At 41.3% G+C, this 24,199-nt stretch overlaps 2 protein-coding genes across 3 annotated transcripts; one reads left to right on the top strand and one right to left on the bottom strand.

Annotated features, from left to right (window-relative positions):
- Positions 1 to 491: 491 nt before the first annotated feature.
- Positions 492 to 10,215, top strand: LOC103714336 (mitochondrial-processing peptidase subunit alpha-like). Its single transcript, XM_008801543.6, has 13 exons — positions 492 to 742; positions 3,176 to 3,421; positions 3,514 to 3,810; positions 3,914 to 4,081; positions 4,168 to 4,335; positions 4,451 to 4,531; positions 4,721 to 4,787; positions 4,992 to 5,089; positions 7,508 to 7,580; positions 7,663 to 7,733; positions 7,825 to 7,874; positions 9,508 to 9,620; positions 9,717 to 10,215. The coding sequence occupies exons 1-13, from the start codon at positions 704 to 706 to the stop codon at positions 9,767 to 9,769; spliced, it is 1,524 nt and encodes a 507-aa protein (XP_008799765.3). The 5' UTR covers positions 492 to 703; the 3' UTR covers positions 9,770 to 10,215.
- Positions 10,216 to 20,209: 9,994 nt separating this feature from the next.
- LOC103714335 (deSI-like protein At4g17486) lies at positions 20,210 to 23,854 on the bottom strand. Of its 2 annotated transcripts, none has more exons than XM_008801542.6 (4): positions 23,552 to 23,854; positions 21,453 to 21,766; positions 20,772 to 20,852; positions 20,210 to 20,593 (listed from the first exon to the last, which is right to left on the bottom strand). In XM_008801542.6, exons 1-4 carry the CDS (start codon positions 23,694 to 23,696, stop codon positions 20,531 to 20,533), a joined length of 603 nt encoding a protein of 200 aa, XP_008799764.1. In that variant the 5' UTR covers positions 23,697 to 23,854; the 3' UTR covers positions 20,210 to 20,530. The 2 variants fall into 2 exon arrangements, with proteins under 2 accessions (XP_008799764.1, XP_008799763.1); XM_008801541.6 differs by having other exon boundaries at positions 21,479 to 21,766; positions 23,552 to 23,852.
- Between the last annotated feature and the right edge of the window lie 345 nt (positions 23,855 to 24,199).

Here is a 24,199-nt window from a genome sequence, read left to right as displayed (position 1 = left end):
GCTGTCTCAAGTCTAATTGAAGCCAATTGCTGAACTGAAACACTTACACTCAATAACTTATTCATAATTGGAATGTTAACATAGCCTGGTGCAAGAGGGTGAGGACGTCTAAAATTGAACGGTTAGTTACATTTAAGATGGTAGCCCAACGAGTTGGTATATGTATCTCGCATGACCTATATGATTATGTTATTTGATATGTAATCTTTGGATCTTGATCCCTACATGGTCTTGATCTGATACGTAAACTTTGGATCTTGATCCACCCTGCAAGGTTCGAAAAATCAATTGTCTTTGTGCTAGTACATGGCCATCTGTTCTTTGAACATAGCCGTCCATATTTACACGTGGTTTGTAAATTTGTAATTACCAATTGGAAGAGAATGCACCATTGATCAATCTTTCTAAAGTAAATCTTATAAACCTTCCAGTGCTGTAAGGTGACATTTCTTTCTTTCTTACATAACTCGACTTTCAAAGCATGTCGGACGGCTCTGATCACATATTCTTAATACCTTATCAATATCAGGGCTGCGAGCCGTCGACCTCGCGACGGTATAAACATTCCTCTTCGTTGCCCGGCGGCTATTCCTCGTCTCACTCTCTCTCTCTCTCTCTTTCTGGTCCTCGTTTGTGGGGGGAATAAGGCGATTAAGCGAATTCCCTTTTATCTTCTCGGATCTAGGATTTGGTTGCTCCGATCATGTACAGAGCTTTGGGCTCCCACCTCAGGGCTCTCAAGGTCGGTCCTCGCGAAAACCTAACCCTAACATCTTTAGTTGTTCATTTCTCGTATCGCTTACTGTTTATCGAGGGCATTGTTCTATTATGATCTTCTATTTTGTTAAAATTTTGAAAGTTGTGATCTTGATTTTATTGGATCTCCACAGCATCGGATTCGTCTTGATGATTTGGGATTGTTTTCTTTCTTTCTTTTTTTTCTTTTTTTCTACATGTAGATCTCGTTTAGATTTAATGAGGTATTGATGCTTTGATAGTTTGATCTTGTTTGTATAATGGATCTTTATTTTTATTTTTTTGTGATTTCAGTATATGCTGCCCTGAGAAAAAAAGAAGAAGATTAATCTGGAAACAGAGTTTTGTTTTTTCTTATGAAAAATATTTCACCTGGCCATCTTTTAATGTTAGTTTTTTTGTTTTATTTATTTTTTGGTTTCTGCTGCAGTGTTTTTGAGAATATGACAGCTAAAAATAGATAAGTGATACAGAGAAGAATGCAAAGAGTATAGCTAAAAGAAGATTGCAGTACGATTGGTGCATTTTCTATGAGTTCAGTGAAATTATTTTTTTAGTAGCTCCTGGCCACATGCATGATCAATTTCTTCCACAAAACCTGCTGTGTTTGAAAGTGGTATGCCTTAGATGTCACCAGTGTGGTTCTCGTGCAGGACGGCAGAGAGTTATATTAGTTTATGAGGACTGGAAGTTGGTGGGTGAGATAATCTTTTGATGAGTTGTACCTCATTTTTACCGAGTGTGATGTGAAGAGCATGTTGTAGGGAATATGATTTATCAAATTTTCGTAGAAAAAAGATATTAGTACCTTTTACCACACATTAGAAAGTTCCAACCAATTTAGGTTAAGGTGCATTAGCTAAAGCTTAGGAGTCACATAAGTGGATGATACATTGACCTGAATTAATTGAGATGGTGTGGAGTAGGAACCAGGGGAGACGTGTGTGAGATGAATGAATGGTAGGGGCTTGGATTTTGTCATTTTTTCTGGGCAGGGTCATAAGAGGAGGGATGTCTATGAAACTTATGTTCTGTTTGTAGGAAGGCATGATTATGTGAAAAAGCTTTTGTTGATTGACATTTTTTCTCTCAATAGGAACGAATTCCTAAAAAGAAAAAAAAATACAAAAGCTGATCCAAAGTAATGGTGGGAGTTAATTCATTAATGTATGTATTTGTAGTTATTGAAAATTAAGACCTGATAATCTCATAACACTTTTTTTTTTAAGGGTGATAATCTCATTACACTTAATAGTTTGATTGGACAAAGGTTTTGATAAAAGGAAGTAAAACCCTGAAGGCTTAGATTGAAGTAGCAGATTTTCTTTTCAGAAAGCTATATTTGTTGTTGTTACCTTCAATAATAATTAATTGCTGAATATAGTTGACCCTAAAGACATGAGATCTAGAGAGATGGTGATGTTTATTAGTCATAAGCACCATATCTGTTATTATTTGAAATTGATATTATATGAAATTGCTGGCAATTCACCTTGGAGCATTGCATGAATATATGTTGGTTTTTTTGTTGATAAAAAATGAAAAAAAAAGTTTGAGGCAGAGTTTTTAAATTTGAAGGGAAGTCTAATAACTCTGAGCATTGAGTGACATGGCAAACATCTTATGTTTGGTAAAAATAAAGTAAAAATATCGAGTTTATGTATGGCTCAGAAGTAGTGATGCATTTGATTCATAGGAATAACAGGTTAAAATTTATCTTTCTCTGCCATATATGTTAGATGCATCAGATACATGCATCTGTAATAAATATTCCCAGTATAAAACTCCAACTTTATCTGCACGATCTATTATCTGACTGCTCTGCATATGCACATATACATATACATACATACATATATACGTATGTACATACATACGTATAACTGGGAAGGTTATTTTCATGTCACTTGAATCATTTATGGCTTTAGAAGAGCTTTTTCCTGAATGAGCCTATACTCCTTATTGCTTTACCATATGCAACTTTTTTTCAGGGGCATAGCTTGCTCACAGAGATGCTTTACTATCTAGGGAGTGATATAGATATTCTAAACAATTTATGTTGACGGTGGTTAGTTATCAATGTGATGATCTCTTGAGATTGGTGTATCCTGGTCATCTTCATTTTTGCTCTACTTATAAAATGATCTAGTTAATGTGGGATATGACATTGTCTTGAGTTAAATTGTGTTGAATTTTGGAAGATTTTGGAAAATACGCAGCAAATAAATCCTTGGTCTGCTTAAATGTATTGTTTTTTTCTCATGGAAATTATTTGAATTATATATTTATACTAATTATTATTAGAGCATGCATCTGAGGACCATAGTGGAAGCAGTTAAGTGGCAGTACTTTAGACACTTCTCGTACTTGATATGATGAATCTTACAGACATCCTTGATATCTTCCATTTAATTCTCAGCGCCATGTTGGCGGTACTGGAAGTATTGGTGCTAGCACTAGATCTGCAAGTACAAGTGTTGCGAAAAGGTCTTCCGGTGGGTTTTTTAGCTGGCTTACTGGGGAGCGGTCCAATCAACTCCCCCCTCTAGATTTCCCACTTCCAGGTGTTACACTTCCTCCTCCTTTGCCTGATTATGTCGAGCCTGGAAAAACAAAGATCACGACTCTTCCAAATGGTGTCAAAATTGCATCTGAATCATCACCAGTATGTTTTTCACATGTTTTATTTTAATCAGTGGTAGTTTAACCTGGCTCTTGCTTGTAAACGTGATAAGCTTGTTTTTCTTGAATTGTCAGAATCCAGCTGCATCGATAGGACTATATGTTGATTGTGGTTCTGTATATGAAACACCTGTTTCATCTGGGGTCACACACCTCCTGGAGCGGATGGCCTTCAAAAGCACAACAAACAGGAGCCATTTGCGTATTGTCCGTGAAGTAGAAGCAATTGGAGGCAATGTTACGGCATCAGCTTCTCGTGAACAGATGGGTTATACTTTTGATGCTCTAAAAACATACATGCCTGAGATGGTCGAGGTGCTTACCGATTGTGTCAGGAATAGTGTGTTCCTTGACTGGGAGGTCAATGAACAGGTATTCCATCTTGCCTTCTGTTTTCTGATTTTGATTGATTACAGGTGTTTTCTGATTTTGATTGATTACAGGTGTTGACCCAGTCTTGTCTTGTTAACTACAGCTGCAGAAAGTGAAAGCAGAGATAGGAGAAATTTCTAACAATCCCCAGGGTTTGCTCCTCGAAGCTATTCATTCTGCTGGCTACTCTGGTGCATTGGCAAATCCTCTGATGGCTACTGAATCTGCAATAAACAGATTGGATGCTAATATTTTAGAGGACTTTGTTAGGGTAAGATCAAGTAACTCATATCCTATAGCATAGGCTACAGTGGTGCTTCTCTGCTTTGACGTTTTTGTTTGTTTTGAGAATATTAGGAGAATTATACAGCTCCAAGAATGGTGCTTGCGGCATCAGGTGTGGAACACGAGGAGTTGGTATCAGTTGCTGAACCACTCTTATCCGACCTTCCAAAGGTGTCCCGGCCGGAAGAGCCAAAATCTGTATATGTTGGAGGAGACTATCGATGTCAAGCTGCTACTGCAGTATGTTTTAAGAGTTTCCAACTTGTTTCACTTGACAATTTATTTATGTATTTTCTCTTTTGGATTATAAGTCTTATCTCTTTTCTACCGTGCTTGTTTTTATTTTTGCGGACAGCAAACACATGTTGCTCTTGCTTTTGAAGTTCCTGGTGGCTGGCATCAAGAGAAGGAAGCCATGACGCTGACAGTACTTCAGGTCTCCTTGAAGTGATCCATAAAATTCTGAATTGGTGCAATTGTCCATTTTGCTGGTTCTTTTACATTTTTAGTTTTTCATCAAATATGGTCCAGATGCTAGTATGTTCCAGAAGCTAGCCCTTACACTTATTTTTGTGTTGTTAGATATCATGTAGACTAATGCCATGTCGATTCCATGTTGTTGCAGATGCTCATGGGTGGAGGCGGCTCTTTCTCTGCTGGAGGTCCTGGGAAAGGAATGTATTCTCGGCTTTGTAAGTTCTGACCCATACATAGCCATGTTTTCTTGCTTGCCTGTGGACTTAGCTGTCAAATTCTGTTCTCTGTCATTGTTTTTCATTTTTTTTAGAGTAGTATTATACTGGGGTACTCTTGAAGCATGAAGGATATCACTGCTATCTATATATTTTTGTAATTGATGTATCTTTTAACATTTAAACTGGCGCATTTTTTTACAGATCTTCGTGTCTTAAACGAGTTCCAACAAATCCAGTCGTTCTCTGCTTTCAACAGTGTTTACAATAATACAGGAATTTTTGGAATTCATGCAACCACAGTAAGCCACTCTTTTACTATGCATATAGATATATAGTAATAATTTGTTATCAGTTTGTTGGTCTTCTTGTCATACTTATTTAAAATCTGAATTTCTTGGTCCGTATTGGCCTTTGGGGTTCATTTAGTCATCAAGCTTTCTTTGTAGTCATCTTCTCAAGTTATTGTTTCTTTGTAGTGGGTCTAGAGCCTTCCATGAAGATTGCATTGATCTCAATTCTCAAGTGAGATTCTGAGCGGTGTCATGGGTTTTCTGTAGGCAGTAAACCAAAATTTATCTACCGCACTGCTGTATTAAGGGCTTTCTATTGTTCCATGGTATGCTAACAATGAAAAGCTGATTTAATGCTGCCATCGGGGATTTTTAACGAGCACCAATTTCAAGTTAACATGCACTTGCCACAATCTTATCTCTCAAATTTGAAGTATGTATTCATAAGGAGGGCAGAGAATGCAAAGAAAAACAATAAAGTATGTGATCTAACTATTAGATGAAATTATAACAATGGATTAGAAAGGATTCTCAACAAGCTACACAATAAGTCAGCAAGCACAATAGAATAAGACATCAAAAGTAAGCAACAGGGGTTCCTCGTAAGCATATGTTGCCCTGCAGGAGAGGAGGGAGGGAGGGAGAGGGAGAGGGAGAGAGAGAGAGAGAGAGAGAGAGAGAGAGAGAGAGAGAGAGAGAGAGAGAGGCAGTGTGCCGCCTTTTCTCTTTCCTTCTTTTAGCTTGTCCAGGTTACCTTTTACGGCAATTGATACAGATTGGTTTCATGTCACGTGGGGGGATTTGGTTGCTTCAAACACCAAAACGTTAGATGTCTTTTATAAAAGTATTCCACTTCAACATTCACTGCTTAAATTATAGGCAAGTGCAAATTACAAAACTGAATATTATTTTAACAATTCTACCCTCTTTATTGTTTGGTGATATCTTTTTGTTTTCATCATGGTTGAATTAAATATAACTCTTATCTACAGAAATTCACATGGTTATAAAAATGGGAAAGAAAAATCTCATGTGGATAAGAATCGCATGTAATATCTATCTTGACATAATTGCGAAGTGCACCGAGATGGTGAATTCAGGCATGGGAAGTGGAAGAGCCTAACTGCAAGTGAGAAAGTAGGAGTTGTTTGAAATAATCTCATCAATCTCCTTCAGTCCCATCAGAACATCTATCTCCAATCAGATAAAAACACAGCTATTCTTACTCTTATGTGCATTACATGTGCCAAATACTAGTTCATAGCTGTAGGTGTTGTTTCAAACTTTGTTAGGATTCTGGGTATTATAGGTTACTTTGAAGTAGGTTACGTATATCCAAGTCTCTGAACTTATATGGAATTTTTCTTTCTTCTTCATGTAACCTCCACAGGAGCATAGCTTGGCCTGTAGGTAGAGAGAGTCGATAACTATATTTTGAGGCTATGGCTTTAGATTTTCCACATTGTTCCTGCGGTTCAGTTCCATGCCTTTGTCTCCACTTTTTCCTCCCTCTGCTCCTCTGTTTCTTACTCCTGTTGTCCATTTCAAGCTCAGAAGCTCTTCACTTAACCTCCGATTTTGCAGTAGTGTGCGGATCATGATCACAAAATCACAGAAATATGCGTAGGTTGATTTTAGATAATCCTATTGCAGTAGGATGGCAAAACATGCGGTGCGCAGAAAACCTACTGAATCAAGTGCATTAATCAACCGGAACACTGATTCATATGGCATATTTTGATATCATTTCTTCTTGTGGATACCAACTTTATAGTGTAAATATTGTTGGGACCATGGAATGCCGTACCGGTCCGTACCGGCCGGTACGGGCCGGTACGTACCGGTCCGGCCGTGGACCGGTACCGGAACGGATAAAAAACCGGTTTTCCCGGTTTTTTATCCGAACCGGCCGGTACGGGTGCGTACCGGCCGGTACGGGCCCGTACCGGCCGGTTCGGGCCCGTACCGGCCGGTACGCACCTTGTACCGGTGCGAACCGGCCGGTTCGCACCGGTATGATTTTTTTTTTTTTTTTAGAACCACAGCGCCGCGCGCTGTGGTTTTTGAAACCACCGTGTACCGGCCGGTACGGGACCGGTACCAGCCGGTACGTACCGGACCGGACCGGTACCGTACCGGTCCGGCCGGCCACCGGTACGCCGACCGGTACCGGTACGGCGGACCTTGGTTGGGACATTCCTATAGGTTAGAAAATTTTGTCGCTTATGGATAACATGCTAACTACAAAAGAACACCATATCTGACCCAGACTGGGAAGGTCTTATTATATGAGACAATTTTTTTCTTGTGCTCATGTGTACATGTGCATTTGTCTACTTGTCCTACTGGACCAATATTTATTGTTGTACTGCACTCCTGCCATGGAATACCTGAAAAACCTACTAAGAATTGGTTGCTCTAAATCAGGGTTCAGATTTTGTTTCCAAAGCTGTTGATTTGGCAGCAAGAGAACTTCTTGCAGTTGCAACTCCTGGACAAGGTTTCTGTCTGCACCTAATCTTGCAGTAAATTTTCTAATAAACATGACCTCATTTTTATGTCTTTTCTTTTTTTTTTCATAGTTGACCAGGTACAACTTGATCGTGCCAAACAGTCAACCAAGTCTGCCATTCTGATGAACCTGGAGTCAAGAGTATGTGTTTGTTTGTACTCTTTTTTGTGACTTATAAAGAGTTCACTTTTATTGTTATGCTTATTTTTAGATGCTCTTTCTTTAATCACAGATGGTAGCTTCGGAAGATATTGGACGTCAAATTTTGACATATGGAGAGAGGTTAGATCATTTCCATAACTTAATGCACAACTTCTTAGAGTACTTTGCCTAACACTACTTTCGTTTATTTTTGCATATGGTGCATCTTTATGACTTGCAGTTCTAGGAGATAAGAACATTAGATAAGGGTGGATAAAGTGAGCTAAAGATTTAAGAAAATGTCCACTAATTGTAAGATAAATTGTTGTAAGGACTAAATAGCCTATCTCAAAGGGACATGGCAAGGGATACAACGGAAAAATGATTATGCTGCAAAGATCTAAATTCTGATAATGTTCTATTACTGTCTGGTCCAATTTCAATATTCTGTACCACGTGGTATGTTTCAATGTGTGATTTAATCATTCACCATTTAAAATTATGATTCAATACTAAAAAAAGAGAAAAAATAGTGTCAGTATAATTCAGGAAAAGTCAAAGAAAATATAGAATTTTGAGATAACTTGAGCAATTTTCTTGGTAGTTTTATTGGAGTGTGGCCTGTACATGTATATGACTACAACTATTGGGAAAAATCACAATGTCAGAATATATTTTTACAAATGTTATCATTTAAATATATTTTCTCTCATTTTTCTTCATAAAACATATAATAAATCATCAGAGAATGTATGTCACTGCTGTGACTTTGTTGTGTTTTCCTATGTTTGGTTCTGTATGACTTGATGCCCAAAGATGAAGATGGAATGTGTCCATTTTACTTTAGGTTCAAGTGGATGAAGTTTGCGGCCATAATAAAACAACCCAGACACGGCACAATTTGTTTTTTGTTGACTTCAAGGTCTCTGCCCAAACTAGAATGTTATCCAGAATGTGGAGTTTCATTCATTAATAATCAATCAAGATCTGTATTGGGTATAGGGGTATCCACCCTACTCAGAATCTTATAAAGATGTAAACCAGGACCTACTTCTTAATAATTGAATGAGACTTCACAAATTTAATTTCTGATCTGGTACAGTGCTACGTACAAACCTTGATCTTCTCTAAAATATGGAGTCCAAGAAAAGTTCCCATGACCTGACCTACTTGGGCTCCCTGTGGGTTTGGAGCTGAGGGTGAGACTTAGCACAACGCTAAGGTTGCTCAATTGTGACCTAGAGGCCATAATTTTGAAACATGGAAATAGCATTGCCACATAAGGCTGCATATATCTGACTTTCCTTAGACCTCATAATTCGCAAGAGCCATATGCACTGGGCTGCACTTTTGCTGGGTTTGGAGCTATTTGCCTACTTGAACCTATTTCCAGGTCAGGATTAAATTAAATTTAATCATCTGTTTCTACTGAATTCATCCTTTTTACTTGGAGAATCTGTTAGACGGTCTGTAGCAAGTACTTTAAGTGACTTCTTGCACACCTCATCTAAAATTTGAACTAAAACTCTAACAGAAAATAAAACTGCAGTATGTTAAACATTTGTTAGTATAGCTATCTCATAATGACTTGCTGAAATTCTCCAGTTGTCTAGCACCTTGTCTAAGCAGATGTGGTGGTCTTCAAATTCAATCAGCATATACAACCATTTCATAAATTTACTGATTTTTCTCTGAGACGAGCATTCAAACAATTGCAATCAACATAGCCTTTTTGACTAATGAATGCATCGTCTTATTTGCTTTAACCTTCCAGGAAACCAATTGAGCTTTTTCTGAAGGCTGTTGATGAAGTTACGCTACAAGATATAACGTCAATTTCTCAGAAGATCATTTCTTCACCACTGACAATGGCATCTTGGGGAGATGGTATGTTCTCAGCAACTTTTGATAAAAACTATTCAAATGATTCGTTGAAACCTTAATCCTTCTGGTTCTCATAATTAACCACTATCTTTCTTGTAGTTATCAACGTCCCCAGTTATGAATCTGTCAGCCGAAAGTTCCACTCGAAATAAATGTCTCCGCACCTGAAAACTCGCGCGCCTTTTCTGCAATTTTGCATATGCAGACATGGAGCTCCCTTATCATGGCCTTGGCAGAAGAAAAATAAATGGTTTTTAATTGTCCCCTTCAAAAATGTCATGTGGATCAATAATTTTTTGGTTCGTTGCAACCGTGACTCAGTTTCTTCACCTGAGCTTGGAAACCAGGTTCCTGACAAGGTTCAGTTGTATTCTTATTCGTAGAATTTTTCAGATTCTATCCATTACTTAGCCATGCTGCTAAAAGTGAATTTCTTGGCTATCATCAAGGATTTTTCTACGAAGGTCAATTGTTGATCACTAGCATGGCTTCTGTTGTTTGTTTCACTTCTTTTTTGGGTAAAGATTGCATATTTCACTTGGGAAATAAAAACATTTACAGTGCTGGCTCATAATACAAAATATTTTGAGGACTGCAACTACTGTTCATGCTTATTTTTCTTGGTGGATGATTAGCTGGTTGCATGACCCCAGCGGAAGGCTTAAGGGACTGTTTGTAGCTATGTAGGATTGTATCGCAGCTCAAGTTGCAACGCAGTTTTTTTTTTTCTTCTGGTAAATCGGCTTCTTACCCCATGATAGTGAGAAAGCCCAGAGTAATCATAAGACAAAACACGATCTAATGCTTGCGGCATACGATTGGAAGTATTCCAAAATACAAACTCGGAATGATGGGTTGCATAGGAGGCGATTCAGTCCGCAACATTATTCGTCTTTCGAAATGCATGCGAAATTTGAAATAGTTCTAACTCCTCTCCTATGCTCCAAATGTCTCGGAGTAGTGGGCGCAGGTCCGGCCTAGTTCGTCGGCATCGGATCCAGCCGACCACTATGGACGAGTCACTTTAGGAATATCTGTCGAGCACCCAGTTGTAGTCTAGTATATACAAAACCATCCCACGCCTCGTGCAGCTCCGCCACAGGAATGGATCTGTCAAATGTGCGCTGACCTCCGGCATAATCAGTATGGAGTCATGGTCTCTGATCACAAAGCTATGCCGCATCTGCTGCCGCCCTCCGATACACTGCCATCGAAATTCATCTTGAGAAGACCATGAGGTGGGGGCTCCCAGGATACTATCGGTATCATCGCATGCCTAGGCATTGGAAGAGCCAAAGAGGAACCCCAGGTGTCCCTATCATCTCTAGGTGAAATGTCTGCAGCAGCACTCACCAGTTCGGCTACATGTGCAAAAGCCCTATCTGTAAACCCCGGACTAGATGGACCGAAGTCGGCGGTCCATCTGGTGATTTTGGGATTAAGGCGGTGGAGAACCGCAGCTGTTAAGGCAGTTAAAACTGCCTAACAGCCGCGATCCCCCACCCCTTCGAGGCGGACGAAGGCTTATAAAAGCCCTGGAGTCCGCTGAGGGGGACTCCATTGATCATCTTCTCACTTTCCTCGTTCTTCTTCCTCTGTGCAAGGAGTCGGACCGGGAGCTGTGGTGCCGGAGGAGGAAGGATTTCCAGCTCGCCACCTCGTGGTGCCGCCGGAGCAAACAGAGGAGCTCGCCGGAATCCTTCACAGCTCATCGGAGCTAGGTAATCCCTTAATCCCCTTGCTTTTCATTAACAGTTTACCTACTGTTGGCCTAGATTTAAATTAGTTAGGGTTGATTTACAGAGGAAGAAGGGTAGGGAGAAGATGAAGAGAAGGAAGGAGAAGGATCTAACCAATGATCGGCTGTGATCCGACATTGGCCGGGGATCCTCCTCCTTCCCCCGACGGTAGTTTTCTCCCCATTAAAACCCTAGATCTAAAATTCAAAGATGAACCTACCTCTCGATTCATGGGAGGGATCCTTGGCTCGTATAGGTCCGGTTTCCATGGGTGGAGCCGGCTGGAACTGGACCGGAGATGGTCGGAGCAGACGAGCCGAAGGGGGATCTTCCTGTTTCGGCCGTCGTGACACCGCCGGGCCGACCGCAGGTGTCGGCGTATGCCACCTGCTTTGGCCGGTTCTGTCGCTCCACGGCAGGTGGTCGGGCTCCATCTCTTCCGCCGGAAGTAGAGGAGGAGAACCTCGGTTGGGCCGTGGCTGCTGCAGGTGGAACCACGGCCGCCGCCGGTGCCATCGGTTGGCTGCAACGCCACCGATCTCGAGCCGGCCTCCTCCCGAATGCCTTCCGAGCACCGTCCGAGCTTGCCTCCGGGTTTCATGGGGGAAGAGTAGAAGAGGAAGAGGAGCTCGGGGAGGGAAGAAGAAAGAAAGGAAGAGAAGGTTCGGGAGGAGAAGAAAGAAAAAGGAAAAAGAAGAAAGAAAAGAAAAAGAAAATGAAAGAGGGAAAGGGGTTTTCATGGGCCCAGTAATCGGGTTTGAAGTTTGGAGGAGTGGGTCATCTGGGTCATGATCCCACTGAGATGGGAAATTGGGCTATTGAATTTAGGGCCTAAATGTTCTAATTACTAAATTAGGGAACCGTTAATATGAAGGAAAATGCCTTAATGGGCCTTGGGATGGCCTCAAAATAATTGTAATTATGAGGGCTTGAGATTAGACCGGACCTAAGGAGCCCAAACCTTAATAGAAGGGTCAAATTGAATATGGGCAAGATCTTTTGTTTTTTAATTAATTAGATCTGATAAGGTTTAAAATTGTGAATTAACTAATTGTGTTTCTGGCCCTGAATACGAATGGGCCAGTGAGTGAATCAGGCCAAGGGCCTGATCCAGCACCCAATTAAACTTTGGGCTTGAATGCAAAAGGGCCCTGACCTGAACCCAGGAGCAATAGGGTCAAACTCGAACCAGAAAGTGACCCAGACCTGAACCAAACTTGGGTCTGACCTGAACCAGAAAAATTGTTAGACCAAAATCAGACATTGGGTCAAACCCAAATGGAGAAAATTGAACAGACCTAAATTGGAAATTGAACCAGGATAGAGACCTAAGAATGAAATTGAGTTTGTAAGCTGGGTAATTAAGAAAGATAGTGATTAAATGAAGTCGAATGCATAATTAAAAGTAATTTAATGATGTTGCTAGGTAATTGAAGAATTGGCACTCAAACCCAAGGTTGGTGGGCGAATTATGTAAGTAACATGTCTTAATCTTATTATAGATCATGTATCACGTTTTATATGATGAAAAAGTATTATTTATAGAATTGGAATTGTGTATATGAATTGTGGAAAATATAAGTAATCCGGATATAATCTTATGTTTTATCAAATACTTGTGACTATTTGATTATAAAATTGTATATGATTATTTATATTTTCACAAAATTAGGATCCAACATGTATTAGCAAATGATTGCATGATTTTGGATAAATAGCATCCATCATGATTATTATATTATTTACACATTATTATGATGAGGTAGAAAGATGCATGGAAAGAAAAATAAAGTTTTCAGCATGATCATGAATTTTATTCAGCAAGATGCCATTACTCACTTTCCAATGTACCGATGAGAAAAGATTTATGAAAAGCATGATATGTTTTTAAGAACTCTCAGATCGCTATGCACGACCCCCGCCAGTGGGTTACAGTAGCTCGGCATACGGCCCTCGCCAGCGGGTTATAGTAGCTTGATTTAGACCCTGCCAACGGGGAACAATAGTTGGCAAAGATTATGGCCCTCGCCAGCGGGTTACAGTAGCTTGACATACGGCCCTCGCCAGCGGGTTATAGTAGCTTGGTTTAGACCCTGCCAATGGGGAACAATAGTTGGCAAAGATTATGGCCCTCGCCAGCGGGTTACAGTAGCTCGGCATACGGCCCTCGCCAACGAGTTATAATAGCTTGGCTTAGACCCTGCCAACGGAAAATAATAGTTGGTAAAGATTATGGCCCTGTCACGGGTAATAATAGTGACCATAGCTGCACTATCATCTGAGAGCACGAATTTCAAAGTATGAATAATGATAAGTACGGATTTCAAAGCATGAATAATGATGAGCATGAATTTCAAAGCATGAATAATGATGAGTACGGATTTCAAAGCATGAATAATGATGAGTACGGATTTCAAAGCATGGGATAATGACAAAAATTTTATGATGCATAGCCATATTTATGAAGTTGCATAAATGGACATGCATAGTTTTATGACTGGTTTGTTATATGAAATCTTACTTTGTTACAACTATTAGTTTCTTAAATTAATGCACTAGCATGAAAAATATTATGCTTGATCAGATAAGATTATGCATGGTTACTTACTGAGCTTTATAGCTCATACCCATTTATTTATGTTCTTACAGATGAATAGGAGATGCTAGGAACAAGGAGCGTGACATGCTTCAGGGTTATGGGGAAAAGGAAATGACACATTAAATGTTGCTATTTTTAGATGCTTGTAATCAATCTTCTATTGATGAAACATTTGAAGTTTTTAAGTGGCTGCGTGTTATTGCGGGCAAAGGTTTGCAATAGCACGGCCGTGTCATGATCCGAATTCGGGGCGTGACACTATCAACCACTGATCTCGGATAAAAACCTCTACCCTCGAAGATCCTCGCATTCCTGTCCAGCTAGATGCGATATGCTACATAAGCCCATACTACTCTCCTATTTGCTGTGTCAAGTCTCCGAACTGAGTCCCTCAACTAACTCAGAAAGGTCTCAATAGAGGTGAATGTCTGCCGGTGGGTCGATATGAGACCCCAAACCTGAAGCACCCACGGGTACGTAAACAAAATGTGACTGATGGTCTCCTCCTCCCTCGGGCATCCCTCACAGTTAACTGGTACTAGGACCCCCTTTCTAGCCAAGATCCCTCTGGTCGGTAGAATGCCACATGCCACCTTCCACAGAAATAGAGCCACACGTGGATGGACACATAGCCGCCAAATCCAGCGGCCCTCTAGCCGTCGGGCAGATCCTGGGTCCACTATCTCCCGAAGATCACTGACTGTAACTCTCACCCTCCCAGTCAAGCTTCATACCCTCCTGTCTACTGTCCCTCGAGGGGTAGAGGTGTGGCCAACAACCTTTCAGCTAGGTCGTCGCCGAAGAGGAGATGGATTCGATCAGCATCCCATCTGGGCTCTTCCGAAGCCAATAGGTCGCTCACTCTACTCCCGGCCGTCGCACCCGGGTCAAACATGGTGGGCCATCTAGATAGCGACAATCCGGCCAACCATCTATCATCGACAACATCAATACTGCGACCATCACCCACCACCCAAGAGATGCAAGGAAGAACCTGAGGAGCTCGAATATACATTACACTCCAAATGTAGAAGCACTGACGTCCTGGTCTGAATGAGTCTCCGACACACTGCTCCCCATACTTTGCTCTCATCAGCCTGCTCCAAAGCCCATCCAGCTCCAAAAGGAATCTAACCACATGCCTCGATGCCAATGCCTCCCGCCGAGTGATAAGGGAATGAATGCCTAGTCCCCCGCTGCTCATCAGCTGGTAGAGAACCTTCCAAGCAAGTAGGTGAGTACACCCCCCCCCCCCCCCCCCCCGCGTGCTAGCCCACCCCAAACAAATCTCCGAATCAGTTGCTCCAATTGCCTTAGATAAGCAATCGGAACCATGGTACTCAAAAGCATGTACAAGGGTATAGAGCTTAATACTGACCTGACCAAGGTAATCTTGCCCATCATGGACAGGGTGCTCGCCTGCCACCCCTCCAATCTCTGTCGGAAGCTCAGTTCCACCCTGGAGCAATCTACCCTGCGCAATCACCGACCGGTGATGGAAACCCCCAGATACCGCATGGTGCCATCCTGCTCATGAATCCCCAAAATCTCCGAGATGGCAGCCTTCACCTGAGCATCGATCTTCAGGCTGTAGGAAATAGCCGATTTGGCCAAATTGACCCACTGCCTGGATGCACTGCAGTACTCAACAAGTATCCTCGGGAGTGTCTGTGCCGACCTCCTACTCGCATGAGCCATCAAGAAACAATCATCAGTAAACAATGAGTGGGAAACCTGGAAGCTACCTGCCCTCGGTGTGTAGGGCTTCAGCTCGTGGGTCTCAACGGCACATCGGAGAGCTCGGGATAGAGCATCCGAGCAAAGAATAAATAGCAAAGGTGATAGCGGCAGCCCTGCCGCAGACCCATTGAGGACTCGAAGAATCTCGTAGGCATGCTGTTCACCAAGATAGCAAAGGAGGGATCCTTGATGCAACTCAGCACCCATCTAATCCACTGGTGATGAAACCCAAATGTCTCCAAGGAATGTGCCACAAAGTGCCAATCCAGTCTATCATATGCCCTCTCCATATCCAATTTGATACCCATCAACCCCCGCCTACGTGAGGCCTGCCTGAGATCACACAAACTCTTGGGCTATCATTATATTATCAGAAATACACCAGCCCCTAATGAAGGCCCCATGCTCAGGACTAATCAACTTATCCAGTACCCCTCTCACTCTCCTCCCCAGGATTTTGGCTATGAACTTGTAGAGGGTGGTGTAGAGGCTAATGGGGCGATAATGGCTCGGCTTCGTGGCATCCTGCTTTTTCGGAATGAGAGTTATGAAGGTACGTTTCCACTCACTTGGTATAGTGGCTGAACTAAAACACAGTATGATAGCCTCAGTCACATCTATCCTGACTGCAACGCAGCATGAGTTGCAAGCAGTTCACTTATAGGGTACTAGCCCCGAGGGCAGAGCAACAGAAAGAGAGAGAGAGAGAGGAGGAGGAAAGTGCTGGAAGAGGATGGATTAGGTGCCGATGAGGGGAAAGACGGGCACGGGAGAGAGAAAGTAGTGGGAGAGGAACAGTCTGTGCCGACGAGGGGTGGGTTGGGTGTGAGAGGGGGTAGAGGCCAAGTAGGGCGGAGGAGGAGAGGATTGGTGGGGGAGGATGGGTCCGGTGCCAACGGGAGGCAGGGCTGGGTGATGGTCGGGGTAGAGGTAGAGGAGAGGATCGCTGGATTACAGGTTCATCACCAGTGAGGGGCATGGCAGGGGGCGGAGGAGATTGAGATGAAGCAGGGCAGAATAGGAGGGGTTGCAGGGGGAGGGGTGTATGGATGAGTTGTGAAGTCTGAGGGAGTCGTTAAGGGCAGGGGGTGGTTGATTTTAAAGGCGCAAATGGGTTGGATCGGACTGGGTTATGAGTGACCCGAATCTAATTTAGTTTCTTGTTCGGGTTCTTATGTTGGATTTAGATCCAATCCAATCGAAAGTCAGATCGGATCCAAGGCTAAAATTTCTGACACAATGGGTCATTCGGGTCTAAGTTGGGTCCGGATTGGGACCGAGTGAAAGCACCTAAGCATCCTTGATGCTATTACAAACTAATTTAAGATATGGTGCAAAATTGGTTAAGATATGGATGTCATCACCCATACTAAACAAATTGTTTCCTCTATTATCTTGTCAAACATTCAAATTTAGTAGGATTATAAATCAAATCTTACATTCCACTTGCCACTGAAATCAGCATTGAATGTTCAATTGCTTTCCCTGATCTGGATATATGGCATCTGCAATAAAAACCATTCAGTGAAACAACTTTGGCAAACCATTGTAGTATTCTCTAGAGTCTCAACAATATAGCCTATGTACAACATCTGCGCATTCTTTAAATCCAAGAAGCAAATCCCATTCAGATTGGCAAGACTAAGAAATACTCCTTACAAGAAAGGCATCACAAAGCTGTGCCACCAATTCTACTAATCGTCCATTTTCTTGAATCACAGTCCTCATACACATCAGACAATGAGGTCAAGGTTTCAGGACCAGCAAAATAGTATAGACAAAGCTTTTAAAAAAAACTATTATGTCATATTTTAATAACGTGAGCTTGAATAACAATTGTTATTCAATATTTGATCCATTCCACTTAATTTAATAATGTTTTTACACTCAAATCTTGATACAAGCTGCAGAAAAAAAAAATCATTGAGCAGTAATGGGCAAAAAACACTATTATTGACAGTTGTTTCCTGTTATATTGGCAAACAACAGCCATTTTAGCAGTCACTAATTCAATCCAAATAAGTGCAGCCCATGCAGAACTAGGCAAATAAAGTCTGTTGTTATAGCTGTTTTGCCGATAACAATGTAGCAGGGTCTATATCGTTCCAATTTTATCGGGTGTCTCCAAAGATGCAGAGCTCCTTTATTTTTCTCTTATGGATAACGAATTGCACTTTAGTTATTATGCGTTCAAGTGGATCCACATGGTCTACGGTCCCTATATCCACCAAGTAATTTTCTATGAACTCCAACGTACTGTTTAATTTGCAAAATAATTGTCTCAACCTATTCGCCAAGTTCTAGACTGAAGTTTCAGACATGCAGAAAGATGGTACAGCAGTTAATTACAGTTGAAATAACAGAAGAATGACACACAGTTGAGCTTCAATGAATCCAATGCAAGGATTTTGGAGTGGGACATGACAAATATAAAAGCTGAAACTTCAGGAGCAATGACCAGTCGGTGGGGGAGATATGCATTCTTTTAGTTAATTTTTGAAAAAAAAACAATACCAAAGAAAACAACTTGCACCAATCTGAATCAAAGAACAATGGAAAACAACAAAAATAGAACAAGCAAAAAAACATAAGCAAAAAATCAAAGTCGCCGGAGTAATATTTAGAGAAAGAAGGGAGGATCGAGGAGATCTAGGGCAAGCTGCAGTTCTAAAGTTTCGGAGGAGGAGGTACCTCGAGAGTTGGGACAAAGTGCACCAAAGTCGCCGGACATTGAAGAGACTGATTCGTTGCAGAATCTAAAGTTTTGCACGACCTAAAGGGAAGATCGATGGGCAAGGAGAATTGGCGAATCTACGAGACTGCGATTGTGGTTTGGGAGGAAGAGTCACGGTCGCGGACGGCTGATGATTGATGGCCGATGGTTTAGGAGGAATAGTCACGGTCTAGGAGAGAGCGATGACTGATGGGGATTTGTTGATTTGGGAATGGTCATGGTCGCAGATGGTCGGACGGGTCGGGAGATTAGAGAGTTAGACTTAAAGACTCTTAACCACCCTTGCAACCTACAGGCCCTAATGGTTTACCAGGTTTGAGATGGGTTGTGTTGGATTGTAGAGTTGGAAACCCAAAATTGCCCTAAAAATCAAACAGATCGGGTCAAATCGGGTCGAGTTAGAATTTAGTAAATCTAGATCTAACTCGAAAAATAAAATAGGTCCAATCTTAGAATCTGACCCGGAAGGTCCTTTACAATGGATCGGATTGGGTCTAAATGGGTTGGGCTGGGTCAGATCATGGGTCAACTCTGCTGATTTACAGCCTTAGTTGATTTTGTGGCATGTTAAGCTGCGGCAAATCGGGCCGACTTGCAAGAGCCCTACAGACTGTGGTCCAGTTGCGGCCACGTAGAAACGCAGGCATATCTACAGCTGTACCTGCAGTGCACCAAACTGGCCCTAACGTAGGTCACCGAGCACCTTGCACATGGCAGCCCATATTCGTAGGTCTCTCTCTCTCCGCCCCCAGTCATGGCTTTACCATGCTCTCTGAATAACGTATTGTTTTTTTTCAGGCATTATTTCCAATGGGTCCTATTGCCGCCGGATGCTTATTCGCTCGAATCATGGCAGAATTGAATGAAGAGTCGAGGTCTTCAGCAATCTTACTGGTTTCAAATTAGTAGTATGGTATTGTTAGCCTCTCTATGCAATCTGAAATTAGGAGAATTTGGATCAGCACTTCTAATCACCCAAGGTAAAACATGAGTAGGTGAAGATATATTATTTTTATCCTCAGACATGAGATGTAAAGCGGATCATCTCTTTTCTAGCTATGAACTGATTTCGTTGTCCTGCTTTGTCATGCTTAAAGGTGCAATGCTGAGAGAACCAGAACACCCATGGAATTGAATCATAAGCTTATTTATTTATTTTTTGGGGGAGGGTCGGGGGGGTGTTAAAAAAAAAGGAAAATAAAAATCAGCGATGGGAAAGGGGATGCCATCATCGTATATTTGGATCACCCATCGCACAGCTCTCACCACTCTAAACCATGGCCTGCGGTTTGCCGGCCAACCTGAAGGCTGGCCAGTTGGATTCACTATATATACCTGAGATGCCTGGAATCCAGGGGCATCACCACTCACCACTTGTAAATGAAAGCAACAGTTATATCATGTGGAGAGGAGTCTCTTTGCCATTGGAGTCATCTCCATATATTTGTAAGCTAGTCAAAACATGAATCGAAGGCAAGAAAATGTTTTACCATTATTGTTGTGATACCAAATAGATTAAATCAAAACATGAATCCATCGGCTGTAGAATTCGAGTTGGTCAGCTGCACACAATAAAAGCAACAGTTAGCAATCCAGTCATCCATCGATTGATATTCGCTTGTATCATTCAGCATTACATCTTATTTATTGTTCACGTTCCATGATAACACGCAAAATTCAACTCCGCATTCTAAATCAAAAGGAATTTTAGAAGGTTTTCTGGTGGCGCTAAGCTCAGCAGTAGATATACCGTATACGCGAACAGGGACAAAGTTGCATCTCTCCATCAACATAATGCATGACGTTTAAAAATGACTCTGGAAACACATGCACCCCCACAAGGGGGGCGAACCAAAAAAAAAAAAAAACAGAAACATGAGTGGAAGCTACAATTGAATAAAATAAACATCACTTTCCGTATATATTTGACCTCAGAAAGCTTGGTCAATATTGGTACAAAAGTATCACGCATTCACACTGAAGAATATGGTGACCGCTGCTGGTTTCAGAGAGCTGGTGAATGTTGTATATCACCTTTGAACAACCTTTGTAAAAGCCAGCTCTGCGGCAGAAGGTGTTGAGAGAAGTTCCTTTTCTTGATCTATGTCATCACTTTCTGCTGGATCATGGGATGCGATCGTCCAAAATGATCCAGGACCGTCTTCTGGTTATGAGTATAACAAAGAAAGGAGTTGAGATGGGAGAAAAAGAAACATCAGCCCAAATTTGTCTCCGTAACTTTTCCCTTTGGTTGAAAATATACTCATCAAATTCCTACGAAATGAATATGTGTGTGTGTGTGTGTGTGTGTGTGTGTTCGAGGGTGGAGTTCCTCAACTCACCCGACAAACTACGGTACTCATGTAGCTGTTTAACTGCTGGTTGTCGGAAGCTTTCAGGGAGTAGACAACTGCACATGACACCTGCAAAATAAATTAGGTTGTTGCATTCAAAACCCACACCAATTGATACTATTATATTCAAGGTACGCCGTCTTGATACTGAACCTCATACCAGTGCCACGCTATTATTATATCGGTACGGTATGGTGCGGAGCCAGTTTGGCATACCGAGTGTCAGTATACCCTCTATACCATATACTGATACCGAACCACTACGGTACGGTATGCCACGTACTTATTCATTATACTTTTCATATCTATAGAAATGTCAATTTCGTCACGATCTTCTTCATTATAATTATTCATGACACCTTTCATAGCACATCACTCCAATTATTCAAAATTATTTTGCTTACCGCACATAACTACATCCATCCAAATGTGTGAATCAACACAAAATCTAAATTGAGGGCTTTGTGACAGCATTTGCAGAATATATCCATGTTCTTTCAATCACAAAAGCCAGTTGTATCTAATCTATCTTCCCCTGAATAATGCTTGCTTGATAGCTGGAGACTTGATAGTTGGATGCAAAAAAACACAAAAAGATGAAATGCAGCCACTAAGAATGGAAATACAGAGAACATGAATGGGGCTGGGAGTATAGAGATGAAAACTTACACATTTATGGGTAAACATGTCCTTACCAAGATGTGCAAGCCGGTTAACCCATCCAGGAATTGGTCTTCCTGTCAATCTCAAGCAAATATCATCTGTAAAGTGATTGCAGTTTTTGGAGATGACTTGATAAGTATCACCATGGTAATCTTCAGCAATATCTTCCAGGAATGCCCGAAATTCCGGGAGACTCATGTTTACATGACCCAGTAGAATCGAGCATCTGTAGACAAAACCTGGGCAGCTCCTTGGTTCCACCTCAAACACTCCACTTGTTGGGTAATCATGGGCTCCAAACCCATACTCCAAACCATGTACTGTTAAAATCACATTTATGGATATTACAAACATATATAACTCTCATAAATAACATGAAACCACATGCATAATCACTACTATCACCATCAACTAAAATAACTTGTTTTTCAATGATATGACTACAGAGCTCAAGGAGAGATGCTTTTATAAAATGTGAACTGTTGAAGTGCAGACTATTCACAAACTGCTGGAAGCTCCACCCAAGGAACTTAAATAGTTAAATGTTAGGTCACAATGGCCAAAAAACGCACGAAAAAGATCTGAGTCTTTCTTATGGTAATGACCGATAACACGAGAAACCACTATAATCAAAATCCACGAGAATAAGGTCAGCCTGAGCATGCATCAATCGTGCAGCACTTGCAGCTGCCCACCAACAATCCTTACATCAAAATTGAAGCAAGCACTACACAGCTCTTTGTTTTAAACAAAGGAACTGCCAGGCTACCAAGACTAACGTTTTCACTATAAACCCTGAAGTTGGGTCACTGAGGATCCCAAGTACTAGCCATCGAATATATATGTTCATGTCTTGTTAGTTCATATTGATCATATGGTCTAAAGTGATCCCTTGCATTTGCAGGTACGATGAAACTGGACCCAGAACTTCCTGTTTTCAACAATAACACAGAGGCTACTTGTCAACATTCAGAAGCAAGTTGCATCTGTCAATACATAGCAATGCAAAGAATCTCTTGCTCATGTTAGTGTATCATGAACTGATCTTAGGTGCAAGGGCAGCCAGAGTATCTTTCCCTTTGGTCCCAGGATCACAGGGTTGTTTGAAAGTTTTCAGAATTAGTCAATCACAAATATATGTTATTCTTTTTCAATCTTGAACAAATAAAGAAAAATTCTGCATAGGACCCTTTTAGATATTTAATTCATCCATATAATGCAAGGATCGATCATCCACCCACTTTATCTCTTCTCTCCCACTTTGCGCTTCTTTTTTTCAACACACACACAAAAAAAAAAACCATGATCAGCTACTAACCTAATTTCAACTCTCTAAAGATTGGCGTCGAAATTGCAGCTACGTGTAGACACAAGAGGAATCAAACCTGTGAGTCCAGTTGGCAGGTAGAGAGGTCCAGCTTATTGGCAATGGTAATCTATACAACCAAGGAGCAATCTCCCAAAATTCCACTAGACATGGAGAGACACTGAATGGAGGAGGAAGAATAATAACTTCTGGTATACAAAGCAGAGTTCAGTTCAAACTCATTATAGAGCATGGATCCCCACAAGAAGAATGACAAGGGCCAATGCATAATCACAAGAAGCGTCCACTTTCAAACGACCTATTCTAACTAATTTTGGAATTGGGGCAACTACAAGTAGTGTCAAGCCTGACAGCTTAAGCTTTTGCAATCAACTGGTTAGTCAGCACGTTTAATCCTGACCAAAGCTCCATCTTCCAACCTTGACACTCGAACTTTATCCAGATCTAACTCCACATCAGTATAATCCTTCTAGCACAATAATTTGAGGAAAACTCAGCCTGTGAATCATAAAACTAATTTATCCATATCACCCTTTTTATCAATATAACTACCAAAACACTAATCAGACTTTTTTTTTTCTGAGAAAAATTAAAAAGAAACATGGAATACAAAAAAAGGAATATCAAATTTTCATGTTCTCATGAACAGAAATTCCACGGAATTCACCAAAAAGTGCCAAAACCCATAATTGGAAGCAAAAATATCGACACATTTGCTATAAAGAGCCGAACTTTCGCACTAATTCGTTCAATTTATCTTCAAAACAGTATCTCTTACCTTCAATTCCCGAATGGAAGATTCCAATACCAAACCAAACCATGTAATTGTTCATCGGGGTGAGATCATAAACGTTCAAGACCACGGGACTCCCAACGCTACTCCCGTCCGAGGTAGAGGAGCTCGAAGAATGCGCGGCACCCATAAGCCCTTGAGAAAACTTGGGAGCCTCTCGATTGGAAGGCTAGGGTTTAGATCGCCGATAGCAGGAAGGAGCAGTAGGGGAGGACAGGAACCTCGAGAACATTGGCCGCCGGTGCACGATAAGGTGGGTAGGGGACCGAACCCCGACAGGGGCAAAGTCATCGTCTGACGTGTATAAATTTTGAGTGAGATCCGACACGACCCATCCCTCGATCCGCAAAATATAGTAAACAAAGGTCTGATTTGCATCCCACCTTCACATATGAGACTGCTGTCCCGTTATTATCCACTTGAAATTTAAAGAAGTTATAAAGCTTTCCATAAAAATGAAGTAAAGATTTGTAAAGCTCCTGCTCCTTTTTATCTTTTTTTCTAAGAAAAGATTCCCCTTTCCATCCTTATATTGTCTACATTTGGTTTGAGAATAAAAATTTGGATTAGCTGTTCTTCCTTTTCATTTGAATGAATCATTCCTTGATTAAAATATAATAACTAGATTGGAAA

This window comes from Phoenix dactylifera, chromosome 1, assembly GCF_051530095.1.
Source record: "Phoenix dactylifera cultivar Ajwa chromosome 1, Ajwa_hap1_PhDact_Kaust_v1.1, whole genome shotgun sequence".
NCBI classification, from domain to species: domain Eukaryota; kingdom Viridiplantae; phylum Streptophyta; class Magnoliopsida; order Arecales; family Arecaceae; genus Phoenix; species Phoenix dactylifera.
The sequence above is the reverse complement of the archived record's forward strand: the minus strand, read 5'-3'. Positions and strand labels throughout refer to the sequence as shown.

Bases quoted from the DNA above. Each gene is read 5' to 3' on its own strand.
- LOC103714336 (XM_008801543.6), top strand. From the start codon at position 704: ATGTACAGAGCTTTGGGCTCCCACCTCAGGGCTCTCAAG. The intron at 4,336-4,450 runs GTATGTTTTAAG...TTTTGCGGACAG, and splicing joins GATGTCAAGCTGCTACTGCA to CAAACACATGTTGCTCTTGC. The intron at 4,788-4,991 runs GTAAGTTCTGAC...ATTTTTTTACAG, and splicing joins AGGAATGTATTCTCGGCTTT to ATCTTCGTGTCTTAAACGAG.
- LOC103714335 (XM_008801541.6), bottom strand. From the start codon at position 23,696: ATGGGTGCCGCGCATTCTTCGAGCTCCTCTACCTCGGACGGGAGTAGC. The intron at 21,767-23,551 runs GTAAGAGATACT...TGATTTTAACAG, and splicing joins CTTCCATTCGGGAATTGAAG to TACATGGTTTGGAGTATGGG. The intron at 20,594-20,771 runs GTGAGTTGAGGA...ACTCATAACCAG, and splicing joins TGAGTACCGTAGTTTGTCGG to AAGACGGTCCTGGATCATTT.